General features: G+C 40.4%; 1 protein-coding gene across 13 annotated transcripts in view; it reads right to left on the bottom strand.

The window, feature by feature from the left end:
• The window catches only part of Ptprk (protein tyrosine phosphatase receptor type K), a 525,156-nt gene that overhangs the window by 323,241 nt on the left and 174,001 nt on the right, over window positions 1-27,914 (bottom strand). For all 13 annotated transcript variants that reach the window (XM_041654412.1, XM_041654413.1, XM_041654400.1 and 10 more), the window contains exon 3: window positions 11,277-11,548. In XM_041654412.1, coding sequence (XP_041510346.1) covers window positions 11,277-11,548 — 272 coding nt within the window. The remainder of the gene's footprint in view (window positions 1-11,276; window positions 11,549-27,914) is intronic.

The following is a 27,914-nucleotide window of genomic DNA, read 5'->3' as shown; positions in this document are numbered from 1 at the left end:
TAACACAGTCTTTTGGTGTAAGTCTCAAAGGGAACATAAATGTAAGTTTGAACACACAGTAAGTGACTTTTTGTTGTTTGTTTTTCTTGTTTTTTTTTAATTTTGAAGAACTATCTTTTTGAAACTATCATTTCAGTAATCATAGCCACTTCAGTGCAGACTAGCTAACATTCAAATTAAAGCTGACTAGCAGATAAGTTTGATTTTTAATTTCCTTTTTGTTTAAAAAAAAAGTTTTTAATTGTCTTAAAAAATAAAACCAAACTTTCGTACTTTGTATGAATTGCCAACCAACACTGGATTTACCACAGCCAACAGAACTGATGAGCAGGAACAGTGATTTGTCTGAAATCATGAAGTTCTGAGTTGAATGCATCAGAAAACCAGGTCTGTGCCTGTATGGATAAATGGATCACTCGCAGACAGCCTAGTGTAAAAGGCGAAACTATGGTTCTAGGAGACATGCTGTCTCAGAGGAAAAGGAGAGCCCAATAAAAGAGAAGATATTTGACATCCTACTTGGCCTCCATATGCATATGCACAGGCAGGGACACATAGGTGTATACACCACTCACATGTATAAAACACAAAGACCACGACACAAATACACAAAAATTAAATAGTATTAGACTTATCTTCAAATTCACCCCTTGTCGCTCCCCCAACAAAAGCTAGAAAAATGCCCAGCATGAACAGTTAGCATTGATATTTCTATTACTTTATTTATAGAAAATGGAAGAGTGGAAGAGAAAAAGAAAAATGTCTCGGCTCTGGAGAGCTATAGCTCGGTAGTTAAGAGCACTTGTTCTTGCAGGAGACCCAGGTTCAATTCCCAGCACCCACATGGTGGCTCACAACCATCCGTAACTTCAGTTCCAGGGCATCCCATACCCTCTTCTGAGCTCTGTGGACACCAGGCACATACATGGTACAGAGATACCCAGCAGCCAAATATTCACATATATAAAAAAAAACAAAGATTCTAGTTCAAAAAATAAAAACCAAATATAAGAAAGAACAAATTAGTCACTAAAAGGAGAAATAAGCAATTTATGGTTAGCATAAAGATTATAATTCAGTCAGATAGAGACCTCCAAGCAGATTGAGAATCAGACCTTTCATATCAGAAAAATATAAGATCTGTCCATTGTCATGAATAAAATCCACATCTTTCATTTCTCACATAATAAAGTTCGGTGTCTTTTCAACACTTGCTTCCCACAATAAAACTAAGAACTCACAGGCAGACTGCAAGTCTAATTTCGTAATATGAAATTAGCATCTTTCTACTGATCAATCCACCAATATCTATTATCTAGCATGTACTATGTATTATAGTCATGGCTACAGGTAACAAATAAATACAAGAATTTGTTCCCACATCCAATGAAAGCACCCACGGAAGTAGGGTGAATGTCAACAGAAGGACAGGAGGCTCTGAGGTAGACAAGTCAGAAAGCAAAACAACACCATGTTCAGGGGAATTAGGAAACAAAAGAAAATGAGAATCACAAGACAATTCACTTTCTAACGGAGATAACATTTTGGAAAACAGGGTTATGTGTTAATATTCGAACTAGAGAAAAGTAGGGTCTAGACACATTAGCATAAAATGTGTTCAAAAACTACTGTGAAGTTTAAAAAAGCAAACCTTCCTATGGAAAGCTTAACACTAACGTGGAGTCAATAACACATGAACTGGGTATAAAAACAAGATATAAGACTACTCAGAAGCCTATGGTGGCCTGAGGTGAAGAACATGCGGCGTAGCACAGGGCAGGGTGGGAATAAAAGCCCATTTCAAAGGAAATTTTGCAATTCAAGAAACCAGTGAGATAGAAGGGGTGGAAGAGCCGAGATGAATGTGAGAGTGTGAGGTTTTTTTGAGATAGAATATTGACAACGACTATGCCAACATGATGTCATTCACTCGTGCAGAGGGAAAGAATATTCCGGTCTCAAAAGATGAGAGAATTACCTACACGTGGATGTGTGCAGAAGAACAGATACACTGAAAGATGGTGCACAGTTGGGGACAGGGGTGGATGAAACCTTTCCACGATTGCAGAGAGACAGGTGGGCATCAGTATTTATACCGTAGACCTGAGGAGAAGAGCCAAGGCTGTAAGAGAAAATTAATTGAGTTCATTTAAATAAGTAATACTCTAACTTGGGGCATTTAAAACTGATGGGTTGCTATACCCTAGGAAATGTCCAATGTCCACACAATATGAAAACAGGTCAATAGGTTATAAATCACAGCTGTGCTATAAAAGGACATGTTCTATGGTGTGTGCATATGTATGCTGTGCATGCATGTGTGTGTGTGTGTGTGTGTGTGTGTTCTGCAAGTGTCTGAACACCACATGCATGCAGTGCACTCAGGGGCCAAAAGAGGGCACCAGATACTTTAGGATTAGAATTACAGACACTCGCCAAGTGAGTGCTAGGAGTTGAACCTGGGTCTTCTGCAAGACCACTAGGCCATTTCTATAGCCTAAAGTTTATCTTAAAGAGAACCTTTCTCATTCCTCCACTAACTCAACACCTGCTAGGTGTTCCTAAAAATCTAATTAAAGTACATGAAAGATGGATTACCTCTCCACATCCTAGTGACCCCAGACCCAAGTCTGTGGGAAAGATCTTTTCCAAGGAGGGGTCTGATTGCCCTTGGGTCCAGGTTGTATAAATGATCTTCCCAAATCAAACCTAAGGTAAAGGAGCGTTTGGTAATGCTGGGAATTAAGAGACCAAATCAAGGCTCTACAGTCCTACTCTGTAAGGAACAAGCTATAGTGAAATATGGTGGCAGTAGCTATGTAGAAAGAAGGGAAACCCTCCTTCAGCATGGGTTACACAAAAGGTTTTAATAGCTTCTCGGTGGCCCAAAACGAAGAGAGAACTTACCATCACAGACATCAATTAAATAACTTTTGTGTGGCTAGGTAGCTTTTTAAAGCCCAAATGTCACTCTATTTAGTATTTTCCAGACATCCCACACCCCCACATTAAATAATAATATATTAGTATTTTTTAAATATTTCCTTTTCAAATTCCGTAAATAATCATATTATACAAAACTTGCCATTTTCAAAATGAGATCAGTCCCCCACTTGTAAGCATCCTGGCACCAGCGCCCACTGAAATTAAGTTAGCACAGCGATGGCTGAGGAACAGCAGTCACCATCGCCTTCACTACCCTCTGCTTGCTATTCTTCCCAAAAAGGAACCTTGACCAAGGCAGATTCAAAACACAAACTCATTTGAAATTGCTGTCCCTTACAGCTCAGGGCCATGGCTAAGTAACTCAAATGGCTCCAAACTGAGTCACAAATGGCAATGAGAAAAGCAGGAGAGACTTTTACCACATCATAAAGGCCGTGCGCCGATGATTCACAGAGGCGAGTGCCCCAGCAAAAAGGAACGCTCCACATGAACAAGGCGCTTCCTGCTGCCAATCAACAGGGCACTCCTGGTTTTAGAGCAAGTGAATGCCACTTGCTAACTGGGATGCATTAAATCCAGCAGGTCCATTTGTGAACAGAACCCACTTCATTTCCCCGGCTGGCTGGGGAAGCAGCATGCCCTTTTAGGACACAGGGGAACTTGCTTGGCATATGCGACACCGAATTGTCCCTCTTGGAGCCACTGGTACATAAAGCAAATAAAAGATTAGAAGCTGCCCAGGTGTAGGAGATTAAGGACTTAACAGACAGATGGAAGAGAAGAGCATCATCTGGGCAGCCTTCATCTTTTGTAATAAGGGATGGTTCCCTGGTGATCCCAGCAGAAAGAATAAGCTGAAATGAACCAAATTTAGCACTTCCAGTGACAAAGGAAGACTCCTTAAATAGACCAATTGGGGATACAAAAAGTTTGTCTGATAGAGGCCAATTATCTTCCTAACAAATCAATCATTACCCAGCTGAAGATAACAAAAGTATGCCTGGACCCAAACTACACACACACACACACACACACAGACAACCAGTCCAGCATCCAAAAATGTTGACTATCATGACTTCAAGGTTCTAGTTCTAACAGTGGGTGAGAGTCACAGTGGAAGCCCACATATACTTTTAAATTCTGAGGGAGATAGACAGCTTAGGTACTCCAGGGTTTGCTAGAGGAATCCCTGGAGATTAACACACCTACAGGCACAGTTAAAGATGGCTGGCCCAAAGTCAAGGAGATAAAAAGCCAAGGCAGAGAAGCCAGGTATTATCTTGCTCTATTTCCCTCATGGGCCTAAGTGAGGAGTCAGTGCTTTCTAGAAAAGCAGTTCCTAAGTACAGAATTTAATAGCAGTGTGGGCACAAACAGTGCCTACTGAGGTCGGGCAGACCCGCTTTGATCTGCTGAACTCAATCCTTAAGAAGACTTCTAAAGACTATCATTGTCATCCCAGTGTCCTGATGATAAACCACAAGTCAGACTCAACACCAAAGTGTCTCCAGACCTGGATTTGGAAACCTGTTACCAACAGCGCCAGGTCTAATCATCATGAACCGCCTCTCCTCATTTCCAACACCCTCCCCCTGAGCCACATCACTGGTGGTCACTCTGACTTCTCTCTATACTTTTTGCTTGTTTGTTTTCTCCTAAGTCCAGGCTAATAGGAAGAAGGATATTGCATCCTGATGCATGCTTAAAGTAATGCAAGAAAATTCAGTTCCTCAAAGTGCATGGCTATATTCGGCTTACCTCATTCATCTACACAATTTTTTTGGTACAATATCCAGAAAACCATTTCTTACTTCGTGGGTGGTATTAATAAATACCAATTAAAAATGATTTGTGTTAGGCATTTGTGACAATCTATATTTTTATATGAAAAAATAGATACAAACTTCTATATGTCTATTTTACTCATTTTTCTTTCTACAATCTTTAATAAATGTAAAATAAATAATTATATCTATATTTCAGCTTTCTAGTGTAGTCTATGGAATGAAACAGAAATATACACTCCACAAAAGTTTAGCTTTAGAAAAAAAGCATAACAGCATTTACTTTTGCCTTTCCTTTGCAAAACCAGAATTTTCTTCATATACGAGATGCAGATGAAAATAAGAAAAATTGGTCTTTGAGAATAACAACACGCAAAGCAGACTTCAATTTCTTTGTGCTGGAAATCGAAAGGCACAGACTCATTCTAGTTAACTATCGAGTGTTAGCACAGGCAACAGTTGGAAGGGGAATTAATTTGAAGCTGATGCACACTTTTTTCATCTATAATATAGAACTGGATTAATAAAGACAGAGCAGTGTCAGAAACATCAGTAAGCTGACGAGAAGGAAATGACTCTCATGTTTTTGTATCTGCCCACATTATCTTATATTGCTGCGCAAAGACTGCCTCAAATCAATGAAGGCTAAATAATTAATAAAGACATAAACAAACCAAAACACAATGAGTTGTCTAGGATCCGGCTAACCAGACTCAAAGTGAAAGCATCTGAGAAAGCAGGGATGAGACACTCCTTCGGTGCTCCAAGAAGCGCCTCTTGCCCCGTGAGGCAAACCCAAAAGGCAAGGAAAGAGTCATATATTTCACAACGCTAGGTTCTCCGGAATGGTCATCATTTCTCAGTCAGTTACTTAAGAAGAACTGAATTAATCTCACGGCGAGAAACCTCAAAACAATCAGTGTCTCCCTGTTGTAGCCCAGGGTGTCACGACAACTCCTGAAGCTCCTAAGAGAAGCAGGTATGGCTGAGCAGAGGGTCACGCTGTATGCATACAATTATCTCGTGGTTAAATGCGGAGCTCCTGTTCATTTGTCTGCGTTTGTTTACGTGAGCACACATTCATCAGAGAATCAATACAGAGTCTCACATCAAAGAAGAGGAGACATTCTGTAATAAAAGCAAATTGCCTGCGGATGCAGGGAGAAGTCGCGCTCTAAAGTTTCGAAAAAACAATGACTATAATAACACGGGAGGCTTTCCAACCCCATTTGGACTACTTCACATGCAACAAAGGGAGCTATGGATGTGAAAAGACACCCGGCAAACATCTACTTTGATAATAATCTAGTATACCGATAAGCAAATGGTTGTCCCTATGAAAATGAGACACAGTGACCATGTTGAGCCATTACAGTTGCCATTACTAAGAGAGAGAAGCCTATGTCAGTGGTTAAATTTAGTAGTTACTGGGAGGGGCAAAGTCCAAACTTTTAGCAGCCACACTAAATAGCTAAAGAGGACATAGTGGAGTAATTTTGACCCTCAGAAACATGGTCCACCTAGGATGGTAAGATACATTTACTTTGCATTTTTGTGATGGTAAAATAACGATGGTGTGCGCATATGAGCAGGTCCAGGACAGCACTCCACACGTGGGACATGTCATCCTCTCCCCTTCTTTTCCTTCAGTCTGTTTAATGTGTCGGTATATTGTCACGCAGCCGAATGACTTTGCTAAGCATTATATGTTAATCTTCTAAAAATGAGGACACTGGGAGAGTGGCTTGCTCCAATCATAGGTATACAAGCATACCATCAGTTCTGATATGCCTTCCTGTGCTATAAACCATAAATATGAACAACTGGAGAAAAATGACACGGTACATTAGGAAGCAGAGTATTCAGCTATATGATCTTAAACAATAGTTATTGCTGTTATAATACATCGCTATTATTACTTTGCCTGGGAATAGGACCAAGGGCCCTTCCATACTTTCTGCTGCCTTGTTCTGTTAATCTATCATTTTCTTCCTTGAACGAAGCCACCAGTAACAACCTTTCTTCCTTCCTCCACCCCCTCCCATACTAGGAAATCGCCTGATACAGCCTAATAACTTCTTCTAACTCACTGCCCAGAGCATTATCATAAGCCTACCCTTACCTACAAAATGAATGAGGAAAGCAAATAAAATGAGAATAATGAGAAGCTATTATGGAATGAGCTGATAATGACTATCAAATAGACGAAGACAATATCTAAATACATCTCAGGATTCACAATAATGAGACAGAGTCACAATGTTTGGAAACACATACACACACACACACACACACACAGAGAGAGAGAGAGAGAGAGAGAGAGAGAGAGAGAGAGAGAGAGAAACAGAGACAGAGAGAGACAGAGAGAGAGTTACAAGATATATCTAACATGGGGCCTTCGTGGACAGATAAGGAAATTGGGGGTTCTGAGAGGTAGAGCAGAGGTTTAACACCCTTGAACTTCTGAAGGGCACTGTTACAGGTTTGTCTTACACAGGTCGCCCTGTCTCCAGAAATGTCCTTTAAAGACCATTTACTCGGGCACACTCTGACTTGACTTAAGTCACAGTCTTTTTAGATCCCAAACCAGCCAGATCTCCGGTATTTGGAGTGGAGCAATCTCTCAATTGCCAAAATATCGACACAGCACATGTGAACACAACTCTAAAAGGCAGGCAAAGCCTGAGTCTCATACATCTGTTCTTACATTCTTTCCGAACAAACAGAAAGAAAAGGTGAAGGAAATGCCTTGCGCAGGGTCTCTGTTTCTCCTGGAATGAGGGGGAAAGCGCTTGCTAGGTTGGTGCATTGCAATTCCTGGCCAGAGCCCCGTAGTGAACATCACACATCATTTTGGAGATTAATGATGTGCACCCAGTTAATGGAAAGCAACAGATTAGGTCTCCGCTAACAGTTTTGCAAGTTATGTACATCATCTGTCTGCCTCATTTAGTAACAATCTCACTGGTCAATAGGAAAATAATGGGCTTAATACCAAAGCGGAACTCCATTCATGCACAGAAGACAGGTTTTTATTTTTTTATTTATCGGGAATAAAGAACATTACTCTCTTAGAGATGTGCAGATCCTTACTTATAACGTCATGTAACCAGAGATTGTATTTCCAAAGGACTTTATGTAAGGTTTGTTTGTTATTTAGTTAGCAATCACCTTAAGAATCTGCTGCACTGCTTTGCAGCCTACAAGATACCGCAGCAACTTTCTACCATAACACATAAGACAAATCTCATGTGACCATTCTACCTGTGTCCTAGGCTGAAGACGATTATTGTCCTGAAGACAGAGGCACACCAGTTCCTTACACTATGCTACTGTGATGACTGCCCACCACAGCAACTTTCTACCATGACACATAGACAAATCTCATGTGACCATTCTACCTGTGTCCTAGGCTGAAGACGATTATTGTCTGAAGACAGAGGCACACCAGTTCCTTACACCATGCTACTGTGATGACTGCCAAAATGAAATTCACCCCTCCTTCTTCCTCTCAACAACCGGAAGTGTGTACTCAAGGCATTCTTTTGCTTAACGTGGCTAGACAGCAAACCCAATCTGTCATGGCATTCATAGCCAGTATTCATATCCAGTCACAAGATGGACCAGCCATGGAGAGGAAGGATGGGCAGAACAAACAGAGTTCTATAAAAGCTCTGCTTGAAATAAAATTAAAGGATGAAATACCAAGCAACACAATGGATCATTTTGATGATACAGTTTGCCCACATCCTGAAGATAATTTTTCCCTGCAAGTCAAATTTCCTTTCTTTTAATTGATGCATTTGGGGGGTCTCAGCTAAATCATTTGATGATTTAGGCAATTGTATGTTATTAGTACTTTTCTCTAAAGAAAAGGTTTTCTTTTTTACTTTTTTTTAAAAAAAATTTTTTTCAATATGAAACAACGTTCTGAAATCTTAAGTGATTGCTTAAAAGACTTGGATATTTTCTATGGTTTCCTTCCTTCTTTCTTTCCTTCCTTCCTTTCTTCCTTTTTTCTTCCTTTTTTCCTTCCTTCCTTCTTTCCTTTCTTCTTTCCTTCCTTCCTCCTAAGATTCAAACTACAGCCCAGGCTGACCTTGAATTTACAAGATAATCCTCAGAGAAGAGGTTCCTGAATGCTAGAATAACCTGAAGGAGCTATGAAGCTCAACTTGAATAACACGTTTAAGACAAGAGCTGGATACTAGCCAGTGCCTCCGCATTACAATGAGGCTGTCTAATTTCCTACAGAAGAACCGAATCTGTCATCCAAATTTCTCCGAGAGAAATCTCACAACCGGCCTCTGATAACTGGGTATTTACAGCAAATGGTGTCTCCTGAAACAGAGACTATGAAGAGTTAAGTCACCTATCAAAATATTGCATGGGTTCAACTAATTATCTACATGACCAAAAAGATTAAAAGACCAATCTAGTTCTTTCTTGAGGATTGGGCACCTAACTAAAAACTGTTATTTTTTCTCTTATTGCTTGATTTTCAGAGGGTAAGGAAGAATGATGGAGGCAAAATAATTCCTTAAAAAATTACAATGAGACTTTGCCCATTGTTCTACATATTTAGTTATTTTTTCCACTGGTGACATTTCTAAGAAGATCTCACAGGCAGACTGAAACTCACACCAGGTACTTTTGTATACCTGGCTTAAATCTACCACAGGGAACCAGGTATGACGGCACACACCTTCAATCAAAGCACTCAGAAGGCAGAGGCAGGGGGATCACTGTGAGTTTGAGGCCAGCCTGATCTACAGAGTGAATTCCAGGACAGCAGTGCTACACAGAGAAACCCTGTCTTGAGAAGCCAAAAAAAGAAAAAGAAAATAGAAAAGAAAAAGGACAAAAGTTCTATCCATGAGTCAAGTGTTTCTTTAAAAAAAAAGAAAACAAAGCCTTTAATATGAATTCTTAGTAATAGGGAGAAACATGCCATTGATATGTTGTCAGTCATCTTTATCCAAAGGAAGAAAAAATAGCACTCTTATCCCTTGAGGAACTACTTACATGAGTAAAAAATAGCCAATAGCTACAAAGCTTGACTCGGGAGCTTACATATGTACACTTCTGTTAGATGTACTTGTTGTCTGGGGATTCAGTGTGTGCTAGGACAGCTGGATCTGCTGGCATTTTCCTTTGACTGCATCAGACCTTGCCGTCTTCCTAGTGCTACACTGAGCTCCGTGACAGAAACACATGAAATCGGTATACTATAGTACACAACAAGAAGATCTAGTGACAACAATCACCAAGGCACGCAAGTCACAGACAAGTCTCCTGGCTCACAAACACTGCTCTAACAGTAGCTTGACACACATGCACATGCAAGCACACATATGTGCACACACATGTACACACCCCATCCACTTATATATGCAACCTGTAGGATTCTGTAGGTCCTTTGAAAATAAAACAAAACAAACAAACAACAAAAAAAATAACAGGTCTTTCCTATCATAGTAAAGAGGAACATTTTTCTGTTCAGGAATAATGGAAGCCCCTGGTGCCTAAGGAAATGCGCTGAATTTTCACCAGACACATAACCTGTAAATGAGAACCTTAATTTTTACCATACCCGGGCAGTGGTAAAACTCGAAAAATCAATACCAAAAAAAAAAAAAGGATACATTATTTGTTTTGGGGTTTTTTGTAGTTAATGAGTAACAACCATAAGTAAAGGATTCACTTTTGAAATATGTGAGTGAAATGTTGATTGATGTATATGATACTGGCCGTTGCGGAATATGCTCGTGTATAAATGACATTTCATTAGCTCTATAATAAACCAAAAAGAGGTGAGTCTTCTAAAAGGGTTAGCCCTCAAGTCTAACACAAGCTCTGCATTCTTACAAAAGATCATGCATTTCTAGGCCCTACGCCTTACAGCCTGTGTGACTGAAGGAGTCTTCAAGCTGGTACACGAACTTCAATGTTAAACCATATAAACTCAGCCACAGAACCTTAAAGTGGGAATTGACAGCATTCACTGTGTCTTTTCCTGATAATCAGAGAAGCATTCCAAGAAAAATCATCCAAAGATTTTTATTGACAGCCTGTCCTTCTTGTTTGCTTGTTTTAAATATTGCATTTGGTTAAGAAAAATCGTAATCCTGTCGCCACCTCAAGATAACACATTTTACACAATTCTATCTTCTGTTTATCTCCCACATGTTATTTTCAAGAAATCAGGAACCAATCCAGTCAGAATATTGCAGTCTAATGGAAAAATAAAAAACTACTGCTTCCTGCACAGAGACATAGAAAGGTGTATCAGAATGAGAAGTAAAGAGCCCTTTGTCAAGCAGACGAGGAATTGTGGGCTGAACGGCTGCTTTTCTATGCGTGAAAACACTGTCTCTATTTCAAAGGTTCCGTGCCAATGTATCCAAACTCCTCCTCAAGAATGAGGAGCTAGAAAACTAGGAGGAGGAGCCCTACTATTGCAGGACTAGCATTTATATCTGTATTTCCCATCTACAGGGAGACCCGACATAAGAAAGCACACAACAGAAAATCTCATAGGATTACCTGGTATTCATTGGGCCAAAAGGTGCTCACTGCCAGCTCAGCCCGAAGCCAGTCTTGACCAGTGAATCCAGTCACATTCCAGATTGGATTAGCAAGTGGTCCTTTATTCACCCGAACCAGGATGTTCAAAGTGCCCGGGTTCAAGCCTTTTTGGCTGTATAACAGGTAACTGAAGTCAATGCAGTGAGTGTCATTCTCCTTCATGGTAGGCAGCTGAAGTCGGGCTTTCTCTCCAGGATCATGATTTGAGGAGTCCACAACCATATAGGAACCTGAAAGAACATTACAAAATAACAGTGCTAAGAAAACAGGTAAGCCAAATACTACCCTATAAAAAATAATAATACTGTGAGAATCCATTCTTTACTAACATTGCACAAACTAGACGCACAAATGATTCATTTCTACAACTTGGAATCAACCCTGTTTTACAAGTAGAAAACTAAGGCATCGATACTGACTCAAGGACATTCAATAAACCAGGCAAAGCCTGGAGATTCTGGTTCGAATCTCCCTCTAAACTTCTGCCGTACTACCAAATTTCAAGCTGTTGAGAACAACCCAAATTTATTGATCTCATGTGCACAGGAAGTAATGTCTTCTTCTTTCTCCCTCAACAAAAATATTAATGCAGGGGGAAAACTACAGGAAGTGGATGAACTTTGCACTTCAAATACCAATATTTTCATTTATTAAGTCATATGCCTTTTGCCAGTTACTAACTACTGAGTACATCAAATCATAGAGTAGGAATACTCTGCCAAGTGAGTATGAGGGTTAATGCTCAACTCTTCTTTCTTTCTACACTTTTTTACAAATGCCTGCATGCATAGATGCGTGCGTATGTATGTATGTATGTATGTATGTATGTGTGTATGTATGTATGTATGTGTGTAGGCACGTGTGGCAACTTGTATGCCAGGACACATGGCTGAAGTCAGAAAACACTCGAGGGAGTCAGTATTCCCCTTCTAGTCTATGGGACTGAGGAACCAACCTCAGGTTTCAAACCCACTGAGCCATTTTGCCGACCCTATTGACCAACTTTTCTAAACTGATTCTGATACATAATTGATGCAATGCGATATTATTCACTACACTGTCAGCCCATTAAGACAACTACTGACCCCAGGCTGCGCTGAACACTGTGTTCTAAAGCTGAGTAAAAGCAAGCATCAAGTCACTTTGTCTAAGTAACTAATCATTCATTTTGATGGTAGCGATGCAAATGACAGAGTCCTACCTTCAGAGCACTGACACTGACCTTTTGACACTTACAAAGGTCACACCATCACTAACTACAACATTGGATGGTGACACTGGGCACCTAAATTAATGCAAGCCGTTCTCCAAAAAGACAGCCTGTGTTCTCATGAAAAAAAAAATTTTAATAAATACATAAATCACAAAAATATGTAAAGATATCATTTTGTCACACTTAAAATTAAAACCAAATTTTACTATAAATCAGTTTCTCCCAGGATATAATTTTAACCGCAATATAAGTAGATATCATGTTACAGAGCTAACTTTTACAAGGGTTCTTAACAGTACACGTGGCCCTCTCTTCCCGAAATGGAGAAATAATCTTCTGTAGTCTGTTCTGACACTTAATAACTTGTACTAATGGCATACTAAAAGCTCAATGACTACTGGTCTACCTATCTCAATTAATCTACAAACTGGAGTTCAAACCATTCCAGAAAGCAAGGCTTCAACTACAGGAGAAATCTCGTTTCCAATCTGGACAGTTCCCACTAGAGTGGACCTTTGTGATCCCAAGCTTTTATGATGATTTTACCTAACCCTTCAGTCCAGTCCAGCAGAGAACACACATACCGTATTAATAGTAATTCCTGTTATTGTTTACTTGTGGTTCCCAGTCTTCAATCTTCTCTCATAAGCTGAATTACATTTTAACTTGATTCTCATGGACAGCACATTAATAAAATAAATCATCTGTGTATTTTGAAAAAACATTTACCAAAAAGGGAAGAAAAGAAAAAAAAACAGGATATCCTGGATCCTAATCTAATTTACAGAAAAGGAATGCTTTTATTCATGATTCATGGCTATTCTCACATACTTAACACCAATAACTTAACACCATCAAAATGTCTTTCCAAATTACCAATTTGCATCATGACTACTTTCTGGTCTTAACCATGACCAGACCTGAGCTCCTACAACAGGTTTTCCAGCATTGTTGGCCTCTTTCTGTGACCTGCTTCTCCACTGGTATAACATTTTATAGGAAATTATGCATTTATTTTTACAAATTTAGCTCCTGACTAGCAGCTTTAAAGTGTGCAGCTAAAAGACTTATTAAACTTCCTAATAGTAATTTTCTTTTATCCTAAAATAAAGTTTGGAGTAAAATATGCTTTGTGTCACATTTTAAATGTGCATTATATTTACCATTAAGACCATTTAGCAATTTTCAGCCATTTGCATTTTAAGCTACAACCATTTTCTTATTAAAGAAATGGAATGAACAAAATCTAGTCATCATTAGTCCTTACCAATCCGATCATTAGGGAGACGAAAGGCACGAAATAAAAGCTTACCCTAACTATTTCAGCATTTTAGTACCACTCAACACGGGTTAAATAATAAAGAAAATTAATGTTGATAACTCACTTCTATGGAATGATCGGGGGAAAAAATAGTCTTATTTACACAGAACCCTGCCTGGCTCCCTGGGCTGAGGTCTGGGCATTAATAATGTACTTACTGAGTAGTTCTGCAAAGGAAGAAGCAATAGGAACAACTGAAAGCCCTGTCTACCCACTTGATACAGTGGCAATTTAAACAGCTGGCTCCAGTGTAGCTACAGCTGGGACAGAGACCTCCACTTAAATGTAGCCAATACTGAGTTCTTATCAGCTTCTAAAGATTCCTTACACAATCTCTGAGAAAACTGGCTAAGTATACATAAAGTTTGTAGATTTTACACATGCGCATAGCCCATTCTTGATGTTAAAAAATCAAGGTTCGTTTAGTGTTATTCTGGTTCCCTCAGATTTCAAGTAAATGTTCAGTGGTGTTTGATAGAGGCTTAGCTATCAGAAGGTTTAGTGACGGCAAGTCACACAGATGTGGTGTATTTCGTTAAAGGTAATTTCTTTGATGTGGGGTTAATATTTTCCATGGTCACTTCAGCAAAGGCTTCAGCAATGCTTCACTCAAAGAAGAATACTTAAATTTATGTGTTTGCATAATTTTTTTAGTGCAACTTTCTGGAGAACACTTTGCCAGTAAGAAACAAAAGCTTGAAAGAGACATAAGCACTCTGGTGTAGCAATGCAAAATTGATAAAGTGCAAGAGAAAATGTTGTGTGTGAATTAACAAAGACACAACTGAAAAGATAACTCATCTCATTATATTAATTAAAATGGAAAAAATAAAAATATATAAATATTTAATAATATATAACTAATAAAGGTATGGATAATGAGTTTGATGAACAATGAAGTAGCCATTAAAATATCATCTAAACATTTCATGGTAGATATTCATAATATAGTAGGTGAAAATATGGAGGTTATAAACTGTTACATCTTTCCATCACTGTGTCAAAATACCTATGGAAATCAACTAAAGAAAGATAAGATTTATTTTGGCTGATGGTTTCAAAGGTTTCATTTCATGGTCACTAGGTGTCAGAACCTATGGTAGGAGGCACACAGAAGAGCTATTGACAAGATACATGAACAAGATAACACTCTCAGCAAGCCCCTACTTCAAGCAGACCCTACCTCCTAATAAACTACTCCACAACAAGAATATCAGTGAACCAATCTGCTGAGTATGTCAAAGCTCCTCATAATTCAAACACATCTCCAGAACCTCACTCTTCAATAATGCTACAATGGGAAGAAAGCTTTATAGCTTTGGTATCATTTTATATTGAAGCAATAGGAACACATTTATAAATAACTTCTTGCACATGAATTTAATTATACACATGAACATTGAGAATGGAAAAATAAAGAACTTAGAGACAAATGCTGAGTGCATTATCAGGAGGCAGAAACTGCCTTGACATTTTTGCTTCTGTACATGTTATGAATCTCTTAAAAGAATGCATAAATACCATTATCTGTAATTGAAGAATAATAAATATTTGATGCAAGGTATTGGCCTTTTAAAAAGTCATCATTGCCAAAGGGGGTAAAAAAGTCTTTTATTAAAAAATACCATCATCTAATACATCCATGCAAAGTGTCGTGGACATATTATAGCAATAACATTTTATCTTTAAGTTACACTCCTAGGGTTAACACTACTTTAGATTATCATATTGATAGGAAAGACACAAATCCCCTTGCATTTCTCAAAATTCCCCTGTGCATATATGCAAGAGTATATAATTTTTAGACTTTGGCATGCTAACATAGTATTTCACTAAGCTGGTTATTCAAAATACTTAAGATGTCTTACAAATTAAGAGATAAACTTAGAAGCCATGGCTTTCCCTCCTCTTGATTCAAAATGCTTAGATCCCTTTAACTCTTGCTTCCTTGACAAATCACTTTCCCCAATCTGACAGGCCTACCAAGATTTTCCTTCACACAAAACAATAGTTTCTTCCCCAGAACAGGTTCCTAGTTTGAATTTTTGATTCGGGTGCTTCATCATATGTTATCTTTACCCCAATTTTAGATAAGTATCATGGGGAGTCTTTGTAAGGGCCATCCTGTTCAAGACAACGAACAACCCCGAGGACCAGCGAGAACAGGAAGTACAGGTGCTTACTGCCAAGCCTTATGAACTGAGTTGAATCTCGGAACACTTATGGTGGGAAGAGAAGACTGGCTGCTCCAAGCTGTGCTCTGACTGACATGTGTACATTTGCATATGCACACCCGCACACATATGCACACTAACACACAGATGTATTTCATGAAAGAAAAGAGAGCCGTGTCCTCTCACACGACTGATGTAGGCATTGATCCTAAGAGTGAAGCCTCATCGTGAGTTTAACACAAAAGTAGGGAAACTTGAAGCATGAGAAGGGAAGATTGTTAAAAAAGATGTAAAGAGAAGCTTACGAAAACCTAGTGCCCCTGAAGACATCAGTGTGGAAGAGGGTGAGGATGGGGTGACTCTCTGACAGTTCTTCTTAAAGGTTTGGCTGGCTGCTGGAGACATTTCCTGAACTGTTTAGGCTGGAGTGGGGGCACAGATGCAAGAAAAGCAAAGAGTCTCCTTCTGCAAGAGACTGTGAGTGCAGGGCCTACGAAATGTCACAGTGGTCACCAGCCAGGAGGGACAACATAGGTGGTCACCAGGCCATCGTTTTGGCAGGAGGCTCACTGAGTGACTGTCTGACTTTTATTCACAACAGCTCTGCGGAATCCACAAGAGAAAAAGAACAGAAGCCTTTTCAAGCAGGAAAGGGGCGCTTTCCTAACACCAGAAGACTTGTTGTGTCCTTTCCTGATGAAGGCACCATGCTAACTATGAAACAGAAGTATATCATAGGAGAAATAAAAAGCATGAATTTAGAATACTGAAGCAATAAAACAAACTAATGATAAGTACAAATCCAACAGGTGTGTGTGTGTGTGTGTGTGTACATGATACACATTGAAATGTCTTAAAGGGATATTTATGATTGATTATTTTGATGACTGATTGGCTGACAAGGTAGCTATGAGAGTCCGCCAACACATGCCCGAGACTGTAAAAACAACAAAATCAAACCTATAATTAGAATTGATTTAGGTAGTTTTGAGAAAGAATAATTTGATGGACTAGAAAAAGGTTTGGAGGTGTGAACCTAAGAGTTTTGTTAGAGTCACCCTTAACATAGCTATCTAAAAATGCCCAGCTTTATTTAGAATATTTTAGCTTCAGAATTCCTATACACTATATATATACTAATGTCACTGGGCCAACCATATGGCTCAGAGGGTAAAGGAGCTTACCACACAACTGACCTGAGTTCAATTCCCAGAATAATAAAGGTGGAAGGGGAAAACAAACTCAACCAAGTTTGTGTCTGGCCTGCACTCACACATCACACACATACACACATGCACAATTTAATTAGCCAATTATCAACATACCAACAGTACACCAAGTCTTAAGTTCTGTCAGAACTGGCCTTACAGGAAATGAAGACTGAGAACTGATGTGTTTGCCCTGCTTTGCTTTGATGATGCTGAAAGTTACACCCCTGGCCTTCGAATTAACTCTTCTACTGAGTTAAGTCTTCAAACAAACTAACCAGCCAAAAAAATAAATAAAATAAAACTCATAAAATAATTACTAAATTGTTTAACAACCATACCCCATAGTTTTTACAAAAAGTAACCCTATCTTACTAAAGAGAATAAGAACAGGCATTGTTTTTATTTTCTTCAAACGGTAATGTTTAACGTAATAAAAGCCAGATCCTTATTTTTACATCTTCACTCAATATGTCTATATATACCTATATATATGAGAAAATGAGAGAAACGAAAAACGGGTTAGTGATCCTAGAAAATTCATTTGACCTTACAGGAGTGTAAGGGTCTGTGAGTCTTAAAGAGGGATTCCTCAGCCATAGACACAGAACCAGTTTCTTTTAATACATGTACAATTCTTTTTTCTTCCTGGTGAGAACACCTTTGCTGATATATTGAGTCTATACACATTCATTCAGTCAATGTGGTCCAGAAAAATAACTAAAAACTAGAACTTTTAACCAGAGAGGTGGGTGTCTGGAGATTAAAAGTCAAACAAGCTAAGTGTTACTATAGTTCTGTACTTATATGAACAAAGGGTGTTTTAACTTCCTCCAGAGGGACAGAAAAGAGCAAAAAATGGGCAGAACACACACATCTACCCCTCTTAGATTGCATCTCTTTGTATCCAATGAGAAAAGAAAGATTACTGAGAGTAGGTTCATGTGATTTTTTTTCCTTCTTTTTAGACCTATTAAAAGTGTAGACCAGATGAGCCGGAGTATAGCTTTCACCTGATTTATAATGTCTGTAAAGGAGGTCAGTTGTGAGGTAAGCGCCTTTACCTACTGAGCCATCTTACAGGCAAGCTTCCAAGCAGTGTCTGTCTCGGGCGACTCCATGGCTTCTCTCTGACTCTAGCCTTGACTCTACATCCTTCTTTCTCCCAGCATTCACTTTAGTTTTCCCCACCTAGCTCTTTCTGCTCTGCTCTGCTATGAGACACCAATTTTCCACTTGCCCCTAATTTCATCATAAACTTCACCAGCAATTCCGATGGCCTTCTTCAAGCTCGTTGCTCAACCCTCCTGACTTAGCTGTGTACTCACGACCTTCACCAGGCTCTGATCCTAGAGACGACAACCAACTACAGTGGTATGATAATGGGCATCATGATTTCCCTGCTAACAGCCCTACAATGTTTTTGATAGGCACACAGACTTTTTTTTTCCAAACTTACAATTAACTTCTCCTCATGTTACTGTAAAAATGAAATCCGACCTCTTTCATCCCTGGCTTTAACATGGCCTACACCTGTTCTCTCTAGCTCTTTGTCCCCTTAACTTTAAGAGTCTCCAGATACAAAGGGCTTCCTTCTGGTCTGAAGAAAAACCCTAGCATGGTGCAGGCATCACTCTTTCCAAGCTGATTTTTCTTTGGCTCAGAATTTAGTCTTTTGACTGGTTTGTTTCTTCATCACTAAGCTTTGGGTAAAATATCACTCATTGGATGCAGCCTTCCTAAGTCTGATGAGACACTAGTTCCTTCTAAGTGTCCTGCTAACATTCCAGGTTGTGTTAAATCCCTCACTTCCTGTGTCTCTTGATGAACCTAACTGATTTGCTTATCTGATTGGAAAGCTTTAGGAAAAGTTGGGACAAAACAACAAACATGGCCTAAACTTGATCAGAGTCTTTTCCCTTCTTGGGAGTCTATTTCCCATAGGACTTATCTGGTACATGCTAAAACTCAAGACTGGGCCTACAATTGTTCTATAATTTAATCTCCCTACCATACCTTTTGAAAGAAAAGGAAAAAAGAAAAAGAAAGAAGAAAAAAAACAAGCACTTAGTCCCTTGCCCATAAAATTTTCTTGCTCATCTGCATGGCATAGAAGACCAAAGTTCCATGATTACTGAAGTGGTTCCAGTCATAGGTCATGGGCTTACTAACTTAAGTGGGTAATCACATCACCCACTTTCTTCTCTTATGAGGACTTCAGTTTTCTGTGCTTTATGCAATCCAGTCAGCTTTTCATCCTGTGCAAATAATTTAGCCTGTCTCTGCCTTAATTCCCTTCTCTTGGAAGCACCTCACCCTGAGGCTGGTATGGGAACAGAGGATGCAGGCTCGTGCTAGTGGGCTGAGAGAATAAGAATGTCCTCGGAACTGTTTGCTTTGCACATATTCATTCCCTTCTGTATCACACAGTATGAAGAATCAAAGCAGAAATGTGTGAAAAGAGCATTTTTCAAAGGTTAGAATTGAGATGACAGTGTTAAACAGCGAACACTTGTAAACTTCAAACCCCTGCCACTTATCACCGCCTTTCCCAGTCCTTCCCCTCACCACCCTGTCCTCTCATCCCCCTGCCAACCTTCTGTCCCGTCTCTTTCTGCTTTTCTTGGTCCTTCCCTCCACCATCCTGTGCTCTGATCCCAGCCTACAAGGGCTCCCTGCCAGCTTTCTTCTCTGTACTGCTCCTTTTCCCTTCCATCTTTGCTCTCCTGAAATCTTCTATGAAATTAGGATACCCCTCTTACCCTGTTCTCAGAGAAACTCACACACCAATGGTAAAGGTTTCACTGAAATTTAGAAAGGCCTGTTCTAAGACTTTTCCCGTCTCCACGACTCTGCCTCTCTCCGCTGACCCTACAACTGGCACCGCTTTCATATTACAGTACTGAGATGTTTGGAGAGGCCCCTGCTAACATGAAAAGCAACTTGAGAGGGAATAATTACAGTGCATTACCTAAAATGCAGGAGAGCCTTTGTCCCGCAGACAGCTCTGCAATCCCTGCTTGCCTTTTCACTGAAACCAGAATAGAAGGCACAAGGGAAGGAGGGTCACGTATCCCATGGTCTCTGGCAACTGACTGTCTAAAGAACACATCAGCAACTCCAATCTCTCACTGCAGCATAGCTCATCATAGATCATAATGGAAGTCCAGCACTGAGAACCAGGAAATGAGAGCCTGCTGCTTCCCTTCTCTCTATTGAGAAATGCTCTCTCTAAAGTCAACGAAGTAGGCACTTTATGTCCAAAGGCACGGCAATTCTATTCAATGTTCTAGAAGAGGAAGTAGGCCTTGATTTGTAGTCAAAAGTAACAACCATTGTTATCTACACAGTCATACTGTTGTAATGATGACAGCTGCTCCTGAGGACATCAGCACCGGGTAATGATCAATCAGAACAATCAGAACAACCTAGTTTGATATCTGAGTTATCAGATGTAAGAATAATGAGGTTACACAAGCCATGTCAACCAAGCAGACGAAGAAGTTTCTTCCTTCTTAACAAAAGGAAGAAAAGTTGTTAATTATACTGGAACGCAATACATAAAGAGGCAGGGAGTAACAGCATTTGTTTCCACCACTGTCCTAACGAAAACAAATTCTTCTTTCTGAAGATGCTAAGAATTCAAGTTTGGGACTCGGAAGCTAGGCAGGACAAAAATGCAGATCTCCAGAGCCAGAGAAAAGCCAGGTGTGGCATAACATCCCAACCTAGGAGAGCAGAGATTGTACATTCATGGATCAGAGTGATGAGCTAGGCTGGCCCAGCCACATCAGAAAGCTCTGGGTTCAAAGGAGAGACCCTACCTCAAGGGATGCGGTGAAGAGCAATGGAGGAGAGTGTCTGATGTCACCTTCTGGTCTCCAAATGCGGACAAGGGCAAACACATGCACCACACACATGCAAAGATGCATACTAAATACATGCACTTGTGCCCCAACAACACGGTGCAGGGGAGAGAGAGAGATAACTTAGGGTCTCACAGATCATACAGCCAAATAAACAGGCCGAGCCATCCTCCAGTAGGCCTCTCATCATGTCTCATATTCCTTAAAAAAAGGGAATTAAAGTGAAGATTACAGAAATGGGACCATTAAACTGAAACTTTTTTAACTTTTGTCTTTGCAACGTTTGTCTAAACAAGATTGGGTTCACTTGCTTAGGCTGACAGTCCCATTCTAGAAGGCCAACACAGGCTAAAGGGAAAGAGAGAACAAACGAGAGGAAATGAAAGGTTGAGTACAGAGAACTAAAGGGAATGCAAACTGGAGAAGATGAAGCAAAAACATCCTTACATTCTAGCCTGGGAGCTCTTTGAAGACAAAGGAGGTAGCATCAGGCTGTGCTACCCTCTCCCCACAGCGGCTCCATGAGCCATGTAAACAGGGGGAAGAGAACTAAGGCCCCAATAAACCCAAAAGCAAAAGAGACCAGTGTCATGATCTCAAATGCTAGCCACCTGGATGAAGAGACTGTGATTGATGTACATGTTTTCCCTGTAAGGAGAGCTAAGGAGATAGCCCAGTCAGTAGAGAAAGGGCTTACTTTGCAAGTATGAGGGCCTGACTTCAGATTCAGGGCACTCACACAAAAGACAGGTATGGTTGTGCATCTCTCTAACCCTAGTTCTGTGGATGGGGGTAGGGGTGCATACATATGTAGTCTTGAAGCCAAGCCAAATTTGTGGGCTCCAGGTCCAGGAAGAGACCCTATCTCAATAAAATAGTGAATGAGGAAGAAACCCAAAATTCACTTCCGGCCTCCACATCCATAGACATTCACACACACACACGCATGCACACACACACACACACACACACACACACACAGGCACACAGGGCAGGGCCTGAGATCCCCCACAGTTCTGCAAGTGTCAATTAACTCTAGGCAACACTAGCAGAATTAGTGGCTCCCACTGCCTCACAGAGGCACCATTAGGAAGCCACCATTGTCCTTGGGGACAAGTGACACCACTAGTGCTCTCAACCTATTACTTTGTAAATCGTAACATAAGCAGGAGGAAACCTCAGTTAAGAAAATGTACTCAATGATGAAAAGCTGGGCAGGCTACGCAAATGGCAAGCCAGCTCACCTTCCTGCTCCTGTTGGTAGACAGTTCATTCTACTTCCTCTCTTCCACCAAGTGGCTAAAGGATGATCCTCAAAACAAGCATTCCTTTCTAACATAACCAGAAATGCAGCCCCTTAGTAACTCCTCCCCATCCCATTTTAAACAGCTCCCCCTCCCACTCTGCTCCCAGAACCGGCATTGGTTTCATACAGGCTGACTTAGGGCTGGATGGGTGAGCGCAAACTTTGAGAAACTGTGGACTTTTGGTTCCCACGCGAACTTTTTTAAACCTAACCTCTGGGGTATACTGAAGACACCGAAATAGAAAAGAGTTGCAGCCAAAACAAGGAATGATTGGATCTGTCGCCAGTAATCAAACACAGGTGTCCCGTAGCTGTTCCCAAGACAGTGGCCTTTCTCTGATAGAAGGGAGGAGGGGACTGGCAGTGGCTTCTAAAAATTGTTTTTCACATCTTTCGGGCCACTTTTAATGCAGATCTCCAGGAGCCATTACTATGCATGAGCTAAATGAAACTAGTAACACAGAGAAAGTTGTTTTTCATATCTTCTAAGTAGCTTTACCATTCAGTATCTTTCTAAAACTTGTGTGACCTAAAAAAGGTTTTGGTTTTTTTTAAGCCAGTGGTGGTACACGCCTTTAATATCAGCACTTAGGAAGCAGAGGCAGGTGGATCTCCAAATTTGAGACCAGCCTGGTCAACGAAGTGGGTTCCATGACAGGCAGAGCTAAAGAGAGAAACCCTGTGTAAGGGGGGCTGGGAGGAATGGGGCTTAAAAAATGACTGAGAATTTTCAGACAGGCAGTGGCTGAGCTCTACAGGCCCGACAGTCAGACAGTGGGCATTCACACAGTAGTGACTTGGGTAGTCCATGTCACTACCCAGAAAGCAGCCATACGATTCTGGAAACCGAGGGGAGTCGCTGAAAGCCTGTCACACGGGTAAAAACTCCAAAGTCCATCTGGTAATTTAAACTCATAAACCTTGTCCATACAAACCTCCCAGGGTTTACTTGTCACTAGAAGAACTCACAGGTCACAGTGGTCATGGTTTATGACCCATCTCTCCTGCATTTGCCACTCTTGATTTTGGCATGGACCCCTTATATGGTCTTTCCTCCCCTTAAGGAAAAAGGAGTGGCAACTTTGTGTTCGCCATGAATTCTCTTACAATTACATAAATTTGGACATAGCAAAATAGTAAACATTCTCTATCTTTTATTGAGATAAGGTACAGTTTTCCAAACACAGTGGTGAGATTCTTAAAGGTTAATGCCTCCCATTATGTCCTTCTGCACAGTGACCTCTATAGAGGATATTTCATCAATGAAAATAAAGATGCTGGCTTACGTTAATTTATAAAAAAAAACAGCTCAATATACTAAAACTCAAAAGAGGAAAAACTTCATATATAAGTCATTCAAATTTGCTTGAGCATGGTACTTAATATATCAAGAATGAAACACTGAGGAGCAAAGGGAGCCGCTGAGATGCTCAGATGGTAAAGGCTCCTGTTGCCAAGCCTGGAGACCTGCGTTCAATCCTGGGGACCCAGGATTGGTGGAAGGAGAGAACATACTTCTACAGGTTGTCCTCTGACCTCCACATGCACACTGTGGCACAGTAGTGCGTGCACACACACACACACACACACAGAGAGAGAGAGAGAGAGAGAGAGAGAGAGAGAGAGAGAGAGAATGAATTAATTTTAGGAAATAAAAGCACTTGTTGCTCTTTTTTTTTATTGATTTTTATTGAGCTCTATATTTTTCTCTGCTCCCCTCCCTGTCCCTCCCCTCCCCTTCAACCCTCTTCCCAAGGTCCCCATGCTCCCTATTTACTCAGGAGATCTTATCTTTTTCTACTTCTCATGTAGATTAGATCTATGCAGGTCTCTCTTGGGGTCCTCATTGTTATCTAGGTTCTCTGGGATTGTGATTGGTGTCACAAGGATTTGTTGCTCTAATAGAGGGCCTGAGTTGAGTTCTGAGCACCTACATGAGGGTTGCAGATATCCATAACTCCAGCTCCAGATCAGATTCCCTCTTCTGACCTCCATAGGCATTGGGCAAGCACATGGTACATATACATATATGCCGGCAAATCAGGCAATGCACATAAAATAAGGGAAATCAATTTTAAAATAGTAGTTTAAAAACCACGCATGCAAAAGAAGTGAGGTTTATATTTAAGCAACCTGTGCACAACTGAATCCAATTCCAACACTTCAACAATTTTCTTTAGCATCACATTACACTGTCTATCAAAGACAAGAAATTTAAATTACAGAGTAATATAATTTAAATATTTTTAAATTGCATGGAAAAATCTAGTGAGAATGAAGTTTCAGCATGATTGCAAATGGCACCGTGGTACTTTTTCTTCAGGAAGCATCTTCCACAAGCAAGATGTGGCTCACCAGTAATCAAATGATACACGAACACGGCAAAATCAGACTGGAGTAACTTACAGGCAGGGCAGGGTGGCCTGGGAGGAGAACCGTATCAAAAGGAAAGATGATCTCATCAAGCGTCTGATGAGCGCTCTCAGAAAGTGAAGCTTAAATTATGAACCAAAAAGAATAAATGAGAGCTATCAGCTAACTTCAGAGGAGAAAGACATTCCAGGCCGAGGCAGCCACTTTGTGCAACTGGCCTGGAGCAACACCAAGGACACGTGGAAACAGGGAGGTGCGTGGAATGAAGGAGGTGCACAGACTATACAGTCCTCGGAGGCAAAGACGAAAAGAGTCTCATCTTCACTTCAAGCGTCAAATGGAAATACAGAAAGCACTAAACTGAGTGGAATGGAAGCAGAGAGTCACATTTTAGCCAGTTGCTCTGGCTTCCATCCAGCTAAGACACACATTGTGAGCAAAGGAGACAGGGAGACAGTTGGAGCTGCTGAGGGAGAGAACAATGGTATGTAGGGAGGGCAGCAGATGACACACAAGGAGGCACGGGCAGCAGAGACCTGCACAGCAGGAGCAAACAGCAAGAAGATATTCAGTGAACTATGGGTATCCAAAATGTACAGCTTTATTTCTTGCTCCTATAGCAAGGCAGTTGCTAGTCTCCCACTCTGAGCTATGTGCAGAGAGCGAAGATGAAGTCTGGGAGAAAGGTCAAGGCACATTCTGTGTAAATAGATTTCATTCTCTCGAGCTCAGCAAAGAGGAGACATCTCCACGTAAAGGAAATTAGGAAGCCTAAAGAAGGTCCAAAATTTATTCTAGGAACCCTCCAGTGGAAAGTCACTGTTGCCTAAGGCAACATTGTTTCCGCTGTCCAGGTTAGGCCCATCATAATGTTACACTGTACGTCTGAGCTCTCACCCTACAGAATAAGTCTTCACCATGCCTCCTCCCATGAATCAGTGGCTTCCAGGTCAAAATTCTTATGAGTAGGTGTGAATGCTGGGGACCTGGCCACCTAGTAGAGTCTTACCATAGGGTAGAAGAAAAGCTAGGAAAGAGGGGGTTTACTTCCCTCCGCATCTGGTAGTTGGCTTCTGTCAATTCAACACAAACCTAGGCAAAGCAGAAAAAGGTACTTGAGAAACAGCCTCTATAAGATTGACCTGTGGCAAGATGGAGGGATTCCATGGTGGGCAGTACCACCCCTAAGCAAGTGGTCCTGGGTGGTATAAAAAAGTAGACTGAACAAGCTATGTGGGAAAAGCCAGTAAGCAGTATTCCTCCAGGGCTTCAGCTTCTGTTCTTGCCTCAAGCTCTTGTTGTGCCTTCCCTCAGTGATGGTCTATTGCCTGGAACTGAAAGTTGAAATCAACCCTTTCCTCTTAAAGAAGTTTTTGGTCATGGTCTTCATCACACAGCAATAGAAACCTAACTAAGATGCTGGGTAACAAGAATTCATATGGCAAGAAATGCATCCAATAAAAGAAATGCCAACAGTTACAACAAATACTGTCTATATGCAAAGTAGCATGAATTCTGTTGAGATGTCTCTGAGAAGATGGGGGTTGAGTATATGAATCTGTTTCTCAAAGAAAATACCTTCACAATAATACATCTGTCATCCATACATGCAGGCAAACACACACACACACATTCTGTAATATTATTATGGGTTGTTTTTATTAATTAATTGGTTGGGTTTATCTTTGAAAACATTTTATGGCTGGGGAGATGGACTCAGGGATTTTAGTATTTACTGTACAATCTTGAAGACCTGAACTTGCTAAAACTGGACATGGGGACTCAAACCTCTGAAACCAGAACCAGGAGCAGGGTGAGAGGGATGAAGACAGTCAGATCATAATGACTTGCTGGCCAGCCAATCAGGTCAAAACAGTGTGTTCACCGAGAGACCATGTCTCAACCAATAAAGAGGACAATTCAATAAATGAAGACAATAAGACCTGACATGATCCTCTGCCCTCCACAGGCAGACGCAGGCCAACACAGGCCAACACACTTGTACATGGACACAGACATATACATTTATCACACACATACATACACTTATACACACAGGCACAAGTGATAGTCATACACACACGTACAAGTGATAATTTTAATTTTAAAAGAACATATTATAAATAAAATATGTATACAAATTTACTTTCTACCAAACTAATATCCATAGAGCATGGATTATGGTAAACTAATAAGAAACTATATTTTTGACACCACAAGTATTAGAGATGCTACAGAGGGGATGGGGATGATATTCATTCTCAGCTTGTAACTTAGAGAAATAGATTTTCCTTAAGAAGCTTAGAATTTTTGTCATTTCTTACCAAAATGTAACCCTAAAACTATAAACAACTTGGTTTGCTTCCGAGACCCCACAGCAGACTCTATCTAGAGATAGATAAAAGACATTTAATTTTGAACTCACACGCACACATAACTAGTTTGGGGATCTCAAGCATATTCACCTTCTAACCACAGTGAAACACATCCTGAACACAAGAAGTCATTTACCAATTTATCTTCTCCAATACAAAACCAAAATTCCCTGTTGAGCATGTTGTACATTTATCCTGATCAGCATTCAATTTGAAGACAATGTGTTCTGGGCATGGAAGAATTTACAAGACACGACAACAGGCATATGTATCTGGGGAGACAAAATTGGAACTAATTGTAATTGAAACACCATGGTGATTATCCTCCTCACGGTAATTTTTTTTTCTAAAATTGCTTTCCAGAAGAGAGAAAAGCACAGATTTACTCTTCTATACCTAAAAATGGGAGGAAGTACATAAATGAGAAGGGAACAAGCAAGTTCACTGTGATCAATTTCTCTCCTGCTGGGCTGGAGCCTAAACATATCCTTAGGTTTAAAAAAAGGTTTCACGGGGGAAACCACGCATGCCACGGGACGTCAGCCTTTCCTTTCACAAGCAAAAATGGCACCAGCAATACTTGGCACAAAGGAAAGACTGGGGTCACCCATCTTTCTGATTGGACAAGGGGGTATATTTGAACCAAAATCCAAAGGTCAAATATGCCAGCATTATTTCCTTCCAAAGCAAAACCAGAAAAGGAAGATGGTGGAGCTATTCATAGTGTCACGGAAGGTGGTGGGGAGGGGTTCACAGTAGC

This window comes from Microtus oregoni, unplaced genomic scaffold (genome assembly GCF_018167655.1).
Source record: "Microtus oregoni isolate MIOR12 unplaced genomic scaffold, Mior012 000006F_ref0000085, whole genome shotgun sequence".
Lineage (NCBI taxonomy): Eukaryota > Metazoa > Chordata > Mammalia > Rodentia > Cricetidae > Microtus > Microtus oregoni.
This window is presented reverse-complemented; position numbering and strand designations above follow the sequence as displayed.